The 16278-nt window shown below is 40.8% G+C and overlaps 1 protein-coding gene across 6 annotated transcripts in view; it reads right to left on the bottom strand.

The window, feature by feature from the left end:
* Positions 1–16278, bottom strand: part of septin9b (septin 9b) — a 72290-nt gene that overhangs the window by 6888 nt on the left and 49124 nt on the right. For 5 of the 6 annotated variants that reach the window (XM_056370757.1, XM_056370766.1, XM_056370749.1 and 2 more), the window contains 5 exons: positions 9074–9259; positions 5604–5732; positions 5373–5454; positions 4698–4835; positions 596–713 (listed from right to left, as the gene is read on the bottom strand). In XM_056370757.1, coding sequence (XP_056226732.1) covers positions 596–713; positions 4698–4835; positions 5373–5454; positions 5604–5732; positions 9074–9259 — 653 coding nt within the window. Of the gene's footprint in view, positions 1–595; positions 714–4697; positions 4836–5372; positions 5455–5603; positions 5733–9073; positions 9260–9983; positions 10116–16278 lie in introns of those variants that run through there. The other variant, XM_056370782.1, reaches the window with a different exon arrangement.

Here is a 16278-nt window from a genome sequence, read left to right as displayed (position 1 = left end):
TAGAGTTATCACAATTCCCAAATGGCAGGACGATCTATCCAATAGTTATTAGGCAGCTCACTAAAAAAAACAAGAATGTCAACCTGATGGGGGCACATCATCTGGGAGTCATGAATGTCTCAACAAAATTTTGTGCCAATTCATCCAATATTTGTGGAGATATTACAGTCTAGTGCTTCGCACCAACTGAATGATCGACATATTAATATTCACTGTTTACTACAACGCTTTTATAACTCTTTTAAATCTGCTCATGTTTCAGAGAAGTTGTGTTTTTTCAAGTACTCCACAGCCTAGAGCTCTCTGAACTTGGCTGACTTGTACAGTCACCCAGCAATTCACTGGTAATGAAGGGCCTGCCTGCTCGGTTGGCAACTGAGCAGAGGTTCCCCTTCTACTAACGTGCCAGACTTAGGAGTTGTGGAACGCCTCTTGGTAAATAAATGCTTCAAATAAAGAGTTCTTAAATGCTTCCGTCTGGACTGAGCATGACTTTCAAAATGTTACACTTGTCAGATGATATAGTACTTCCCAGGATGGGTACAGTGTGGGCTTGCCCAGATGGCTTTTGTTTGTGGTGCCTGGCACCTCTCACCGTCTGTTTAAAGTAGTCCCTCTCCTCCAGGGTGAGTGTGTCGGCCTTGGCGATGACGGGTACGATGTTGACCACCTTACTGAGACGCCTCATGAACTCCACATCCAGGGGCCTAAGACTGTAGGAGGAAAGAGACAACTTCAATTTTTTGTATGAATGTAACCTTGTACCTTTGTGTTACGCTGCAGAAGGAGCCAGCCAGTAACAAAGAGTGGAAAACATTTCAGCTCAACACTGCAGATTCATGGCTTTTTTGCTCAAACAGCTACACAGGTGTAAACTTTTTCCCTTTTCATTAGCGAGTTTTTCCTAGATCCAGCGTGGATGAAAAGATGTTTCGTTTATCTCTGGCACCAAAGAAATATTTTCAACTGCAGGACTACAAGACTTTAAAGCATGTGTATGACTAAGATATGAATATAATGGAACTGAGCAACCACTAGAGGGCAATCATGGTCTACTCCGATACATTCAGTCCTCCCTGGTGTCTGATAGTGACCCTCGTCATACTGCTTTAACATGTGTAGCTGTATTTTTCCTACACTTTCCTAGGTGTGATTTCAGTAAATTGTAGAGGAGCATGCACATTCATTATGAGGGTTGAAGCATAAAACAGTCTGAAGCAGCTTTTTGGTTACTGCCTCACATATGTCCTTTATATTTTGCTTTTGCTTACCTTTTTTGATATATTTTATATTTTTGTTACCAGAGTTTTCAAGTAAGGTTTTCACTTTTGCTCCCCCAATGATAAGCACTGGCCATGTATAAGCCTACATTGTTCTGTTCTTGTTTACTATTTTTCTCTGCCCTCCAGGTTTTTTTGGGGGGGTTTTTTCTGTTTCAACGTGGCCTCTAGTTGCTCCTCTAGACAGACTCCCCTCATGCTGTCTGCTCTGCCCTCCAATTAGCCCCAGCCAAGCCGGGCCAACCTGGTTTAAAGACCCAGGGGCAGCTGGAAGGGAGGCCTGGCTGGCTCTCCTCAGTGACTGACAGGCATGTCACCATGAACACAGGACGAAACACAAGGGAGCATGTGTTGCGTGGAGCGAGAGAGAGGAAAGGCGAAACAGAGATGCACAAAGGTAGAGAGAGATGACATAGTAAGTAATGCATTCAACCACAAATATAGAGCATTATATTTTATGCAATTTTTCATGCTGAGAGGACAACTGGCATGTGTCATATGCATGCAGAGAAGGTGGCGAGCGAGAAATCAAAGAACAGAAAAGAGCAGAGGTTGACGGTTGATCATCTCACGTGAATGTTTATCAAATATAAATTATGTAAGCGCATACCTAAACTGTGTATGTGCAGATGCAAGAACGTACAAGGCATGTTGGCATGTGTGCTGTGTCATATGCATGACTGAGCATACATGCCCAATTTAATGCGTACATGTGTGTCCTTGCACACAAACATATGTTGTATGGACAATAAATATGCATGTATACACACAAGCACAGATGCACATTTACAAGCTTGCATGCATGCAGAAACTGTGCTATTTTTGTGGGTGAAAAAACCACAAGTCACGTTTCTATAACTTGAGAACAATAACCTCTGTGGTCAAATAATAAGTGGAGTAAACAACCTACCGCAGTGCAGAAAGTTCTGCCCTCTCTCCATTTTAGTAATAAATCAGAAACCAGCTCAGAGTTGATGAGAGTCAAAGTGCACCCTTCTTTTTCTCAGGAAGACATGTTAAATGAGGTAGCAATAAGACTACCCAGAGGGAAAATAGCGTGGCTGACTCTGCCATTATCGGAAATGGCTGCTGATGCCAAGACTGTGTTCTGCTTCACTGAGCACTGTTCATCTATCTGAAACCACAGTAGCAACTTAAAAGCAAATTGCTGACATGCAAATGACATTACAGCCTCGATAAGTACAAGCTGCTGTTTGCGATGCTTCAAAAAAAACAATCAAAGAAAAAAAACAAAAAACAGCATATCTCCAATGATAGAGGCCTTTGAGAGCTACCAGGGAAGTTCTGTCAGAATTTTCCTGCCTGTCATTCTTGGACTATGGTCACATTGCAGAGGCATCCTGAGGCTTTTGGCATCATGTCTGTGTAATTGGTAACAGGCCTTAATTTAAAATTTGAACTCTCATTAGTGTGTGAAATGAAAAAGGAAAAATAAGCAAAAAGAGAATAATAGAGTAAGATCTTAGAGTTTTTAGATTTGTTCCAGCATTTTTTTTCCCTCATGAAACAGTATAAAATCTGTGGTAGGATAACAAAGCGTATCCACCACAAGCTGAAGTGTTATTATGTTTTTTCTTTAAGGCTAAAACTCCTTTTGCTGTGCAAAAAACATTTGATTGGAAGTATGTACCCGATGTCTGTATGTTGGCCATTGTCTCCCTGTCTAAACATATGCAAACATGTAAATCTGACTATTTCAATATATTTTCACTATGCTCGGTTGAAACGGTAGCCCCAACAGATGTCTCCTTTGTTCTCATGCCTGCAACTCTCTGGTTGGTTGTAAGGAAGACACCACTTCCTGACAGATGTTTGCATCTTTGTTTTCGAACTTAGCCTGGATTTTCGTATATTCATGTTTCACTGGAGTGCGCATATCTGGTGTCTGTGTGTGTGTGGATAGTGATACTTCGGGGACAACGTTTGAGGATATAGCAGCTGAGAGAGGAAAACAGTGCAGATTCACAATGAAAGAAAAGAGGAGAATGGTTTGGGTGTTGTTGAACTGGCTGAACCGTGCAGCTGTAAGCAAGATGATACACAAACGACAAACACACTCAGGGCATCCACATAAGTGTAGTTATACAAGTGTCAGCATGCCCACTGCCCACTGGAGTCCACTACCTGCACTGTTTTACATGACCAGACTCACACACATACACACACATACACATTCTCTGCAGCAGCAGCTGTGGCGACATGAGCAGATGATGAGGGGGTCTGTCAAACAGCGGGACACACAGTAACACACACGTCATCCCCCACTCATAGACAGAAGGTTTAAGTGGACAACTGTTGAGTTACCAGTGCAGAGAAATATGAAGCAGAAGTGGATGGAGCCGTCACTGAGATATGCAGTCAGATGGTTAGAGAGTGCGTGTTCACGGTTGGTATTTGCACGAGTATTTTGTGTGCTTTTATCCACTTGTGTACAACTCAGTGCCCCTATAAAGACGCCTCGATCAACCACAAATACTTAGAGCCTTGCTGTTTGTCTGCATGTGAGGCAGTATGTCCTCCTTGACCCTCAGTACACATGAGGACACACCACTCATTGGCTTTGGCTTGTGAGGACACTTTGGACCTGACGGTCTCCATTTAATTTACTCGGACACGCAAAATGACATCATCATTATGGGTATCATTAGACTGACTTTGGTCTATTAGCATCATTTACACCAGGGACAATCTTTTTCTAGGATCCAAATCTAGTCTTGTGCTGGTAGCAGAGGTTCATTAAAACGTGCTAGTGTCTGACCACTGTCATGATGGATTCTACCAGAAATGGTCCCTCTGTTTCACAATGGTGAATAATAAATAATAAAAAAGAAGCACTGTTTGCAAGATAAGGCAATAATTAAAAGCAGACCTCTGATGCAGCAGTTTTTCCAAATTCAGCAGAAAAATAGTTTTAGGCATAGTAATACAATAAACCAGGGTAAAATGGGACAAGGTATCTTGAGCTCATTTCATGCCATAGGTTTTAATGGTGAATACACTGATCAATAAGCCTCATCGTAATCAACTCTACTACTACCATTTCTCCTATTCAAGATAAGCCACTCTCTACATCCTGATAGTTGTTTCACTCTCTGTACTTTGTCTCAACTGTGAGAACTACAGAGTCCAATTTCCTTGTGAAATCTGACTCTTCAAGTGATACTTTAGTGTCTCTGAGGAGAGAATGAGTTCCACATGTGGTCACTGGAGAAAGAGATGAAAAAGCTGGAGAAGGACACAGTTAAGGATCTGTGGAAAGACAATAGGTCGGGGGGGGAAAGAGTCCCAGAAGGCCTGATTCATCTCTGCGGCTGTGGGAGAAACTGGTGGGATGAAGAAACAAAAAGTGGGGCAATGAATCACAAGAATGTGTGTCTCTGTGATATGTTATCTTACCAGTGGCCCGTGGGAGGTATGAAGTATATGCAGCAGTGCACCCTGGAGTCTGGGATCCTCTTCTTCCTGTCGATATTGATTTCCTCCTGCAGGTAGGCTTCATACTGGTCATTGATGAACTTCATAATGGGCTGCCAGCTGACGAAAGGAAACACAGTTATTATTACAATTAAAGTTACAATTATTCAAACTATGGCAGTAGTAGTAGATATTATATATATATATCTTTTTGCCTCTGTATGATATATCATCAGTCATGTACACACAGCTTCTAGCTATGTTACATAAAACATGTCATTAAACACAAAATTAAATTTGAGACTATTATTTGTTAATTTACTGAATAAATTATTGATATTCATACATTAAATCTTTACATAGATCTTCACTATCATTAAATCAGGTAAAATGGTGTGATACCTAAAAAAAATCTTTAATATGAATTTCAGTGACAAAAAAACTTTCAAATTTAAAGGCCGACAGAAAGACACAAAGTCTGTCTGATGACTAAATGAAAATAATAAAATGAAAAAAAAAACGTAATGTTTTCTTGGTAAGACGCTGAAGTTTGGCTTTGATAACCATATGGACTGAACAGGAACCATACAAAAGCAATGAGGGAAGGGGCTTTGGTAACAGCGATCAAGGCCATGAGATTAAGTAACCTTAGCTCACCAGTTTTCATTGTTGATCTGGTCTCCAAAGCCGGGAGTGTCGATTACTGTCAGCTTCATTCTCACTCCTTTCTCCTCAATATCTGGACGGAGAAAAAGTTATTTTGTTAGTATTTCCTTTGGACACCAAAGTGCAGGAGTATGCCAGAGCAGGAGGAAACACACATGTTGCATGTTAATAATATTGTAGGGTATATAGACTGCAGGCTACTGAATGTGACCATTGGCTAACCGTGACTGATGGACTTGATCTCGATGGTCTTGGGGATCCTCTCCTCTGTGTTGGGCTGGACTGATTTACGGCTCACCTTGGATTTGAACAGGGTGTTCATCAAAGTGGACTTCCCAAGGCCGCTTTGTCCTGAAAACAGGAAAACACAGAGCCGAGAGTAAGAGAAACAGGGAACACAGCCACTGGTTGTTTTAACCCTAGACATTCACAAGGGCAAAGTTGTTAAAGTCAGAAGCCTCATTCAATTCAAACACAAAAGTTTCTTTTAGGGTTTTAATGTGCACATGACATCATTCCTTATGTGTGGGTTGAGTGGTGAGTGTGTGTGTGTGCACATGTGTATGGTAATGATGGACTATGAGCATAACAGGACAGCTGCAGGGTCAGACGAGCAAGCTGTGGAGGTCGAGAGGACAGATGTATTGTATAGACCACACACACACACACACACACACACACACACACACACACACACACACACACACACACACACACACACACACACACACGCCACAGTGGACAAATATTCAAAAGCTATTTTTACCAATTTTAAGATACATCACTGCACTCAAACCACCAGGGGAAGAATTCCCTTAAGTCGGACCTACAGTTTACACCGAGTTGAAGCACCTCAGGATGATCCGTTATTTGTACCTGTTGACCTCATTCTTTCTTTTGTTCCTAACAAAACATATAGTTAAGAAGACCAAATAAACTATTTTAGACTAAAAAGTAGTAAGGGTCACATTCTTTTAATATGATTATGGTTTCATTTTTCCTTACTGAAAATATAACTGTCCACTGTAGTGGACATTGTGCATCAAAGTGCATATTATCATAATGGCACTAATGTTTTCATTCAGCCCTACATGTACTTTACAATAAAATAATAATGTAATACTCATTTTTAATTTGCATAATTCATAACTGCCATAATGGAGAGGGATAGATGGATCCTCAGGGTGCTCTACAGTAGATACATGTGAACATGAGAATGTGGGTTTGCTTTTGTGCTGTTTTAACATATTAACACACTTTTAAGATATTTGTGAATGAATATTTCTCACATAAAAGCAACAGACACATATACAGTTTATGGCACAACATATTTCACTTCTCCCCTCCATATTTCTCTCCCGCCCTCCCTTCACAGCCCCTATGGGTGTCTACTGTGGCGTGTGGAGCGTTGCCAAGCTGCCAGGCCCTCTGCGATACCCAGGGCGGGTTTCCACCACTGGCTCTCTCTCGGTGTCACACAATCACACTCTACATATGCAGTCTTCTCATGCACCCACACTTAAACATTTTCTCTGTCTCTCTCTCTCTCTCTCTCTCTCTCTCTCTCTCTCTCTCTCTCTCTATCTCTAAGACACCCTGGCTGTCCTCTCTGCATGGTGTGAATCAAAAGGTCAGCTGGCTAAGGGCAGGGATTAAGCAAATGCATCTCATAGAGGAAGCCACAAGGGACAGGGCCAAGACCACAGCTGCTCTAACCTTTCACGTCCTCACTAGCCATCCAAGTGACAACTCTGTTAGCCAACAGAAACTTTATTAGAATCACAAAAGGTGCCCCATTTTAGAAAAAAAAGTAAGTATCTGACTGCATAGCATTGCCACAAACACCTCGGCAATATTGTGCACACCTGATGCTGAATAAAAAAAAAAAATCTCAAACATATAATTAGCCAAATAGATTTTTCTCAGGATTTGACGGACCAAGTGCAAAAGGCAGGTCAACACTGGCTTCACAGTCAGGTATATGACTCTAATGTGGTGTTTGCAAACACATGAGCCAGAACAACTTGAGATGTTGCTAAAGTACTGTCTATCAAACTTGCCCGTAGCAAATAAAAATAACTTCATATTGGTTTAAACTCATCATGGCTCTTCTCCATTGTAAACTTGCATTGTATTCTACTCCTGTCTACACAGTGCGAGATTGTTATTTCACAACACAGTGTTATATATCATCTAATGACACAAGTTTCATTTGTCCTTGAGGTGTCGGAGCTCTACAAGTGGATACATGTCAGCGTTATGCGGGAATGTGCTCTTCGCCTGCAACAGTGATGGAAACTGAGATGCAGACCAAGATTTAAGAGAGTGTCGTTTCATTCGGTCGTTTTTATTCTCACGAATAAGTCATGCTGAACTGTCTTCACTTTCTCACTAAATCGGTGGCTTACATTACAGTCCATAAGCACCGAATCAATGTTTATCACGTCGGGGGACGTCTCCGTGGAGATGTGCCAACATGCCATCTCTCTGTGAGCACAAAACTTTGCCCTGCAGGGACTGCAATCTACAGTAACTACCAACAAGCCAATATGAACAAAAACAAAACAAACATCAAGGCTTTGCTGAGGACCTAAATCTCAGTGTTTGATGGAAACACATGTTGACATTCCTTTCTCTGAGGATAATATGTACAACAGTTTGTTTCTATTTCACATGTGCTCACCTGCATGCAAGTACAGAGATGCCTTCATGGATATGTGTGTGTGTCTGTGTGTACATGTAAGTGCATGACAGTGGCACCAAATTGGCAGTGTGTTTATGAGTGCTCCCTCAGGAGTGTGTTCTCTGGCTCGTCAAAGTAATCGCCATCATTACGCCACTTTCTCAGCATGACAGCCTCCTTTTATCCATTCAAGTGTGTGTGTTTGTTTGTTACATCATGGACACAAAGAAAAGAGCTTGTTGAGGAACCATGCTGGCTGAGCCTTAATAGAACAGCTGAAGTAAAATCAAACATTTATTTGTTTGCTTTCTCTGGCTGCACAGGAGAAGTGGAGATGTAATGGCCAGGAAAAGGAAAGAAAAGGAGTTCAGAGGATCTGCACAATAAGCATTTTGTGTATGTGTATGACATCCTGACAGTGAGAAAAGATGTTAACTGACTGTGTGTGTGTGTGTGTGTGTGTGTGTGTGTGTGTATACACATTTAATGCTGACTTCCATTGCAGAGCACCTTCAGAATGAATTTAACTTGCTGCTTGCTTTGTTCTACATTTTGTGTTGTTGCAGCTTCAACTGAAAATGTTTCCAATGGTTACCATCTCATTTTTTTTTTTTTTGCTGAATTCAATACTGACTCAATAGCTGTTGTAAACATAAGACATTTGGAAGCAATTACAGCTTCAAATCCTCCTGAATACATCTGCGTCAGTTTAGATTTTAGGATAGAGTTTTATCCAAATCTAACATGAATGTGTAATCAAGCTCAACGTCAAGCTCAAGGTCAGGCAGGATGAGAAGCTAGCAGTTCAAACTAATCTTTACATCATACCACAGATTTTCTGTTGCATTCATACAGTAAGGTGACCGACCACCTGTTGTCTGAAGAATGATATGTTTATACATGGTATGACTTTGTATGCCATGTCCTCTGGGCTGATGTTTTTTTCCCACAAAATCTTCTCACGGCAATCTTATTACATTGAATGTGTTGATGTGCATGTCACACTCACCCACAACCATGATGTTAAACTCGAAACCCTGCTTCATGGCCTTCCTCCTCATCTGCTCCAGGATGGCATCGATGCCCACGTAGCTGAAGTCGCTGCCATGGGTCTTCTCCCCCTTACCTTGTGGACTGGGTTGGTTGGGCTTGACGGACTCAGACATGTTGCTGTGGCTCAGATTGACCTCTGACCCTGAGGGATACAAGAAAAGAGACAAGGGGAAGAAATAAACAGATGTTAATGTAGGTTATACATTTTCTATATTATGATTTTAGGTTCAACATGCATGCATCAAGAATGATATTTGAGATGTTCAGTCAATCAAGTTAGTAATAAAAATGGCAGCAGTAGCTTCAAAAAGCAACTGCATGATTCAGTACACAAATGCAAAGGAAATCATATTAACTGCAGAGAACACCATATTCAGTGTGAAGCTTACAGAAGATATCGATCTTAGAAGTTCATTTCCTGTGTGAAACAGGATATACCAGACTTAAAACGCACATTTGAGAACGCTTGCCTTTACACAGGATGACACTGAAAGGTGATAATCTGTCATTTAGACTGTCTGCCAAAAACCCAACTTTTGCCAGCAGGGAGACAGATGTGCACACATGTGCATAAAATAACAAAATAAACTTTCTCCTAACCGTTCGATAAACAATACTTATTTTCCCAGTAACCCTCACTCCAAAACATACACTCAACTATAAAACTAACCAATAAATCAAATGAGAACAGGCACACATCTGCTTCCTAATGTTGCATAAATTTTAACCAGCAGCCCACAAAAGAAATTTAAACTTTTCAGAAACAAACGATGGGGAAGTTTAAGCCAAGGTGGAAGAGTGCAGCTGTAGACTAGAGATGAATGTCATAATCGCAAAAGAATTAGGAATACAAAAAAAGGACAGACCTTGTTGGGCAAAGGAGCTGCCAACTACAAATCACTTCAACTTAAGGAGGATCAGTTGGTAGAAGACGAAGGCTGTGTGCCAACGCACCGCTGCAACAGGCAAACTAAAAAAACAGCTCAACTTTGCCAAATGTGCTAGTGTGTGCTTGCAGCAGCAGACGGCTCACAAACTTAATGTAGGAGGAGACAACATTTCCTGTGCTGTGACAGAAACGTGTGGTAGTGTCTGTGTGAGGTTTGCAGTCACAGATACTACAAACCACTGATGCATGCACCTGGTGGTGAATGGACATCCTGACTATATCCTCATCTTTCTCTGGATGAGAAACCTGCACGCAGACGGGTACAGAGGCTCTGTTCTGGGTGCATTATTTTTAACAGAAATGTGAGAGTTGAAAACACCAGCATCACCACGAGCTTTTGGTGAAGAACATAGAAGCCTTTGTGCTTTTGATTTGTCTGCCTGGCATGATACAGCAGCGGCCGGTCTGTAACGTGTTTTTGCAACAGTGTGCTTGTTGGTGATATGAGTACAAATGAAACACAGATGGCAGTGGAACATTTCACATCTCACATTAAGTCATCCTGCTCAGAGTTTTGCCTTCCTGGGACCTTAGATGAGATGGAAAGTGTGAAATATAGCCAGGTAGAAGAGACAGTGTAAAAGGTTGTAAAACAGATGATCTGGCTATGAGTACCAATTTCCTAGTTCTTATTACAACTATGATGTACAGACTGTTCACAAGGAGAAAAAAAAAAAACAACCTTCCCCTCAGGTTCTCTGTGACTTTGTCCTGGGAAAAGTGTCACAAGACTCCATTAAGGAGCTGTACACACAGACACACACAAGCCAAAGAAAAACAGATTGACACACTGGCGGAGGATGAAAGCTGATGGTGTAATTCAGAAGAATCAGTGTAACCACCTCTTAATTAAACAACGTAAAGCAGTAAGCGTGCATATATTGCACTACATACAAAAATCCCAAACTCATGGGAGTACTAATGTGTCAGCTTAGACATCTCTGAACTCAATACCGTTTTTCTCTGTTCCACGAAAGACACAAGAGCTACAATTCTGGACTGTGTGTATGAGGAAGGGCTGTACCACACCTTCAGCAGTCTTGACAGTATCCGTCAGTCTCTCCCGACCTTCAGTTCCCACACAGTATTATGAACTGTGCTGTGGGAGCACATGTGGCTTGGCTAAAACTCAATAAATACATCGCTAAACTCTTGAGAAAAAAAAAAGAGGGAAAAATCCATCCCATCATCAGTCAGTAAATGCTCAGTATAATAGGTTTTGTCTTTGCACGATAATTTCCACATGCAAAAGGGGCAATTTCCCTTTATGCTAAGACATCAATTTTATCAGTATAACAGCAATCCTAACATTCAGGACAGTTCAATCCGTGCTGTAATCTGAACCGTCTGTGAAAACCTAGTCACGGTGGGTTAGAGCTGATTTAGTGCTGCAGCTATGTCCTCAAGAAAGCTGACACAAAAATGCTGCGTCTTATAAGTGAAACAATAATCCTGAGGTATTTGGATCGACTCATCTTTAGCCTGTGGGAAGTGTTTGCAGTGTCACAAAGCAGCAGCTTGCTAACTGTACACTGAATCCTACTGATTGCATCAGTAGTCTCTTGAATAATACAATGTAAATGAGCTCTAATGACCTACTCCAGGTCTGCAGCCAAACTGCCTCCTGGGCACCCTGACCACGCCAGCCACAGGCCATCTGCCGGCTTACAAGGCCCCTCTCTAAGAATAGACCAACAGTCTCACTGTTGCAGGCAAGCACATAACCGTAGTAACAAAAACAAGCAAATGTTAGACACATGCGCACATGCAATGGAAAAGGGAAGAACAAAAAGCAGTGCCAGGAGAGTCAAAATCTTGCCCAACCTGACAACCACCCTGCTGTGTTGATATTCACTTCTCCTTCTCGTGAAATCCATTTTTATCAGCACTACTTCCTTATCATACCCCTTAAAGATAAGCTGGTCACTAGCAAATGTCATTCATAGCTTTTTAAAACAAAAAACATTTTTATTACACACAATTGTCCCTTATGTACCCGAGTGACAGCTCTACCATTTACATTAGCTACCTCTACAACCAAAGTGTCTCTGCATGACTCAGATCTTCATTACGTTCCACAAAGAAAGGGTTAACAACCTTTACCACTGCAAACAACTACATTTCTGGATGAGTAATCTCATTACAAATGAACAGAGATGCACAGTATGACTCAGATCCCGACTCAGTGGCCTCAGCCGTTAAATCCAAACTGTTCTCAAAGACACAGACGGACCCAGCGGATGCATCAAAATAGAACATTGTATCAGACATGTGAGACTTCACTGGAATAAAATTCTTTCTTACAGCGCTGTTTAATTTAACTGAAGCCAAAAAAAGCCACAGCGAGCCAGTGAGGAGCACAGCTCATTCAAATGAAAAATATGGGAACCTGACCTGTGCAGAGCACCAAACAGGTGCATCTGTGAACCTTCCTGACCCTTAAATGAGAAAACACATCAAAATATTTGGCCTGCCTCTTATCTCCCATCATCAATACAAACTCTGCAAAAGAAAACAGCTTTATTAAACTGCAAACAGCTGTTATAAGTGAAGATAAATTCCAGTAAATACACCAGGCAGAGGATTTTTTTTTTTTTTTACCTCGTGACATGCAATAGCGGCACTTCAGGATTAGCTGATTTGAGGGCTTTGTTTAATGAATGGAGATGAGTTCAGGCTTTTTCTTTGCATGATTGGATAGATCCCATCAAAGAGATGACTCCGGTACTTTATCTTCAAATGAGGGCACTTATTGTTGAATGGGGGCTGTTGCAAGTTCTATCACTGGCATTTACATGTGAATCCTTACATTTCTGAAGATGAAATTGCTGCTTGTCATTGGTCTGCAGGATAATATTCTCTGAAAGAAAAGATAGCTGGTGAAAAATGCCGTTACTTCACAAAGCTTGTATTTCACTCATGCCATGTTCAAAAATGAGTTTCTGTCATGTGTTTTGTCAGTGTTATGGTAGGTGTTTGGTTTCCTGTTTGTCACTAAAGGCTTCACTGCAGATGAAAACCACAGCATTTACTTCCACAATAGAAATGCTTGTAGCTTAAAGGGGCACCCCACCAGTTTTACACATGAATGTGAGTTCACTCGTCACAAGGGTTACCACTCAGCTTGTGAAAACAGTTAGAAAAACATCTGAATGTTTTCTGTGGCTCTGAAGGCAGCTTTACTAAATCGGAGAAAATAAACCTGATGACGTCACAGTGATGTCATCAGGTTATCTCAGCATGAGCTTGGAGTATATATCCTTTCTTTTCTACAAACCTGGAGTGAGGAGTTTGAAAGAATCATGAGAGAATTGTTGTGTTGCATTATGGGAATTGTAGGATCCAGTGTTTTTGGGATATGTCAACCTCTGCTGCTTCAATTTTTACCTTTTTTTTCATCTGTTGCAAATCCCCCAACTTTAAGGATGTGCCAGTGTTGCAGTTGAGTCACTAAACCTTGAGACTGGGTCAAATCTTAAGTCCCCTTGCTTGTGTCCAAGTCCAAGTCATCAGTGCTCAAGTCCAAGTGAAGTCATGAGTCCTGAAAATCAGGTCTCGAGTTGGACTGGAGTCCGAGTCCTGGACTGCAGTATTAAATGACTGGAGTATACCTTAGATTAGCTATTATTCTTTTGCTTATTTTCCCACAGTCAGGCCATTTTTTATCCTTGTGATCATGTATTGTACAGTACTGCTGCACAGTAAGGTCAAATAAGTGAATATGGATTAATACTGTTCATTCATCATTAGGTGTATTGCAAAATGGACAAGCTTCTGAATAACTGCACAAATCCAGTGATGATAAATCTTTAACTTGAAACCATTACATTATCTTATGCAAAACAAAAGTGATTGACTGTACACCCTTTAAGTGAGAGAGTAACTTATCACATTTCTTGGAAAACATTATAGCAGAATACAACAGAATTTATTGTTGCGTAATCCCTGAACGCCAGCAAAGCTCAGTGGAGACCAAAAAATACAATACGGCTTTCAAGCAGCATTTTTGTCTGGCCTCAACCTTCACAAAAAAAAGTAATACATCATGTTAATATTTCAAAAAGTATGCAACATGTAAACATTTAGCTGACAGATATCAATAACCACTATCCTAAAGCATCAAGGCCACTCTGTTTCTTCCTAAACTGACCTGTAATCTAACCCCCCTGGAAAACTAACACAAAGCGTCTCTCTTCGATCAGATACAACCTTCAGGGAATCGCCTACCCACTCTAGATTCACACATAACTCAACACCCCCCCTCTCAAGGCCTTCATTAAAATCCCATCAGGAACATCGCATCCAATCCTACATTTAATATTCACTGAGTGAAACTTGAGCGTGCCAATGCCAGAAACAAAGCCTTCATTGTATTCTTGAGAAACCTCCTAAAAACCAAAGAAAATTCAGTTTCCATCAATCCACACATGCCACATCACAACTTCCCTGTTTTGAATTATGTGAGAAAGTAGGATTTTGTACGTTATTGTTTGAATCCAGCCCAGGCCCTGACAATATCAGTTTGGTAAATATCCTGCAGAAAGGAGAGAGAAGCGCGGAGTAAAAGAGACAGAGACAGAAAGAAATTGTAAAATGATTGGCATGTACAACGTGTAATTACTCCTGATGAGCCAAACTGTTTAAATGGTGTAGTTGATGACAGATTCTGTGCTGAAGGAACTGGTCTATGTAGGAGGATTTCATAATTGACCATACTGTAATTTGTTTTCAGTTCTGTATTCAAACAGTTCAGTTCACAAATGTTGCCATGTTGTTTTTACAGTGTTTTTGCTCCACCTCCGTGATGACCTGTTTGGAAAACCCTGCTGCTGTCATGCAGGATATAGTTGCATTAAGACCTCAAGGAAAATAAGATATTTTCTTGTGGTCTCTGTGGAAGGCACATAAAATTGAACTTTGTTGCACTGAGACATATCAGCATACCAAAATCGGGAATCAGATAAAGAGACCAAGCCTTGCAAACTTATTAAGCATGGAAGCAGGAATGTCCCAGCTTCACAACAAACTCAGCCTGTACTGAGGATAAGAAATGTCTTTTATCCACCTTTGACTCCCCTGAAATGTGGGTCATGAGTGAGGTTGTTTACTATGAATAAAACCCCTTTAACTTTTGGCGAACAATACTACCTTTGATGACAGTTTAACCCATATTACAGGTAAATCACTGATAAGTTTTTTTTAATCAAGTTAAGTTTTTAAATAACATGTCCTGGACAAATGGGATTTCTCTCAAATTACGTTTTGTAAGTCAAATAAGGTGCTTGGTATTCTCCCTTCTTACCATCCCTGCTTTCTGTCTGTCGAAGCATATGTTCAGAAGTTATCCAGTCACTCCTTGGGGGGGTTGAGATTTGGGGGGAAAAAAAGGTATCATGTCTGTTCTTCCACTCACTCACTTTAACTCGTACAGTTACTACAGCTCTTAAACACTGTCTGCTATTTGAAACAACATTTTTAATGTGATTCCCATGAGGTGAAACTCCTGAATCTCTGACCTGGTGAGGTTCAGTTGCATTTTTTTCTTGTGCATGCGTGTATTTAAGTGTGTTTCTCTTTTACTGTCCTGTATTTTCATTCTCTCTCTCTCTCTCTCTTTCTCTCTCTCTCTCTCACTCTCTCTCTCTCAACCAGAGATGACATTTCCACTGGCCCTTTGGTGGCTCCTTTTAAAGAGGAAGACATCATAAAGTTTTATGCCTGCTGCTGTCTGGCAGAGATGGATGGAGGGACCAGAAAGCAGAGGGCAGCAGTTGACTGACAGTCCTAAGTGTGTCAGATGAAAACAGGATTAACATATGAACAATTTAATATCATATGAAATTTTTATGAGTAGTTTTATGAGTACAGTAAGCTACAATGAGCTTTTTTTAATTTTTATTCTCAAATGAAAAATACACTGCGTCTCATCTTGGGATACAGGAAAATTACAACATAATGAGTAATGGCACAAATACCTATAGTGGAACACAAAAGAGACCATAGTGGCTTGCCTTCAACTGTGAAAATAAGTTGCACAATCTGTCACACAGAGCATATAGATGGCTGTACTCTGCAGTGACAAAACTTCAGTTATGCCCACATCTCAGGTGCACTGGTCAAAAAACACAGCAGTCACAAGTTTAAACTGACAAGATAGATATGATAGGCCAAATGGTCTAACAGTTAATATTTTGGCAGTAGCTAAAATGTGA

The sequence above is a fragment of the Seriola aureovittata genome, chromosome 3, assembly GCF_021018895.1.
Source record: "Seriola aureovittata isolate HTS-2021-v1 ecotype China chromosome 3, ASM2101889v1, whole genome shotgun sequence".
In the NCBI taxonomy this organism is placed as follows: domain Eukaryota; kingdom Metazoa; phylum Chordata; class Actinopteri; order Carangiformes; family Carangidae; genus Seriola; species Seriola aureovittata.
This window is presented reverse-complemented; position numbering and strand designations above follow the sequence as displayed.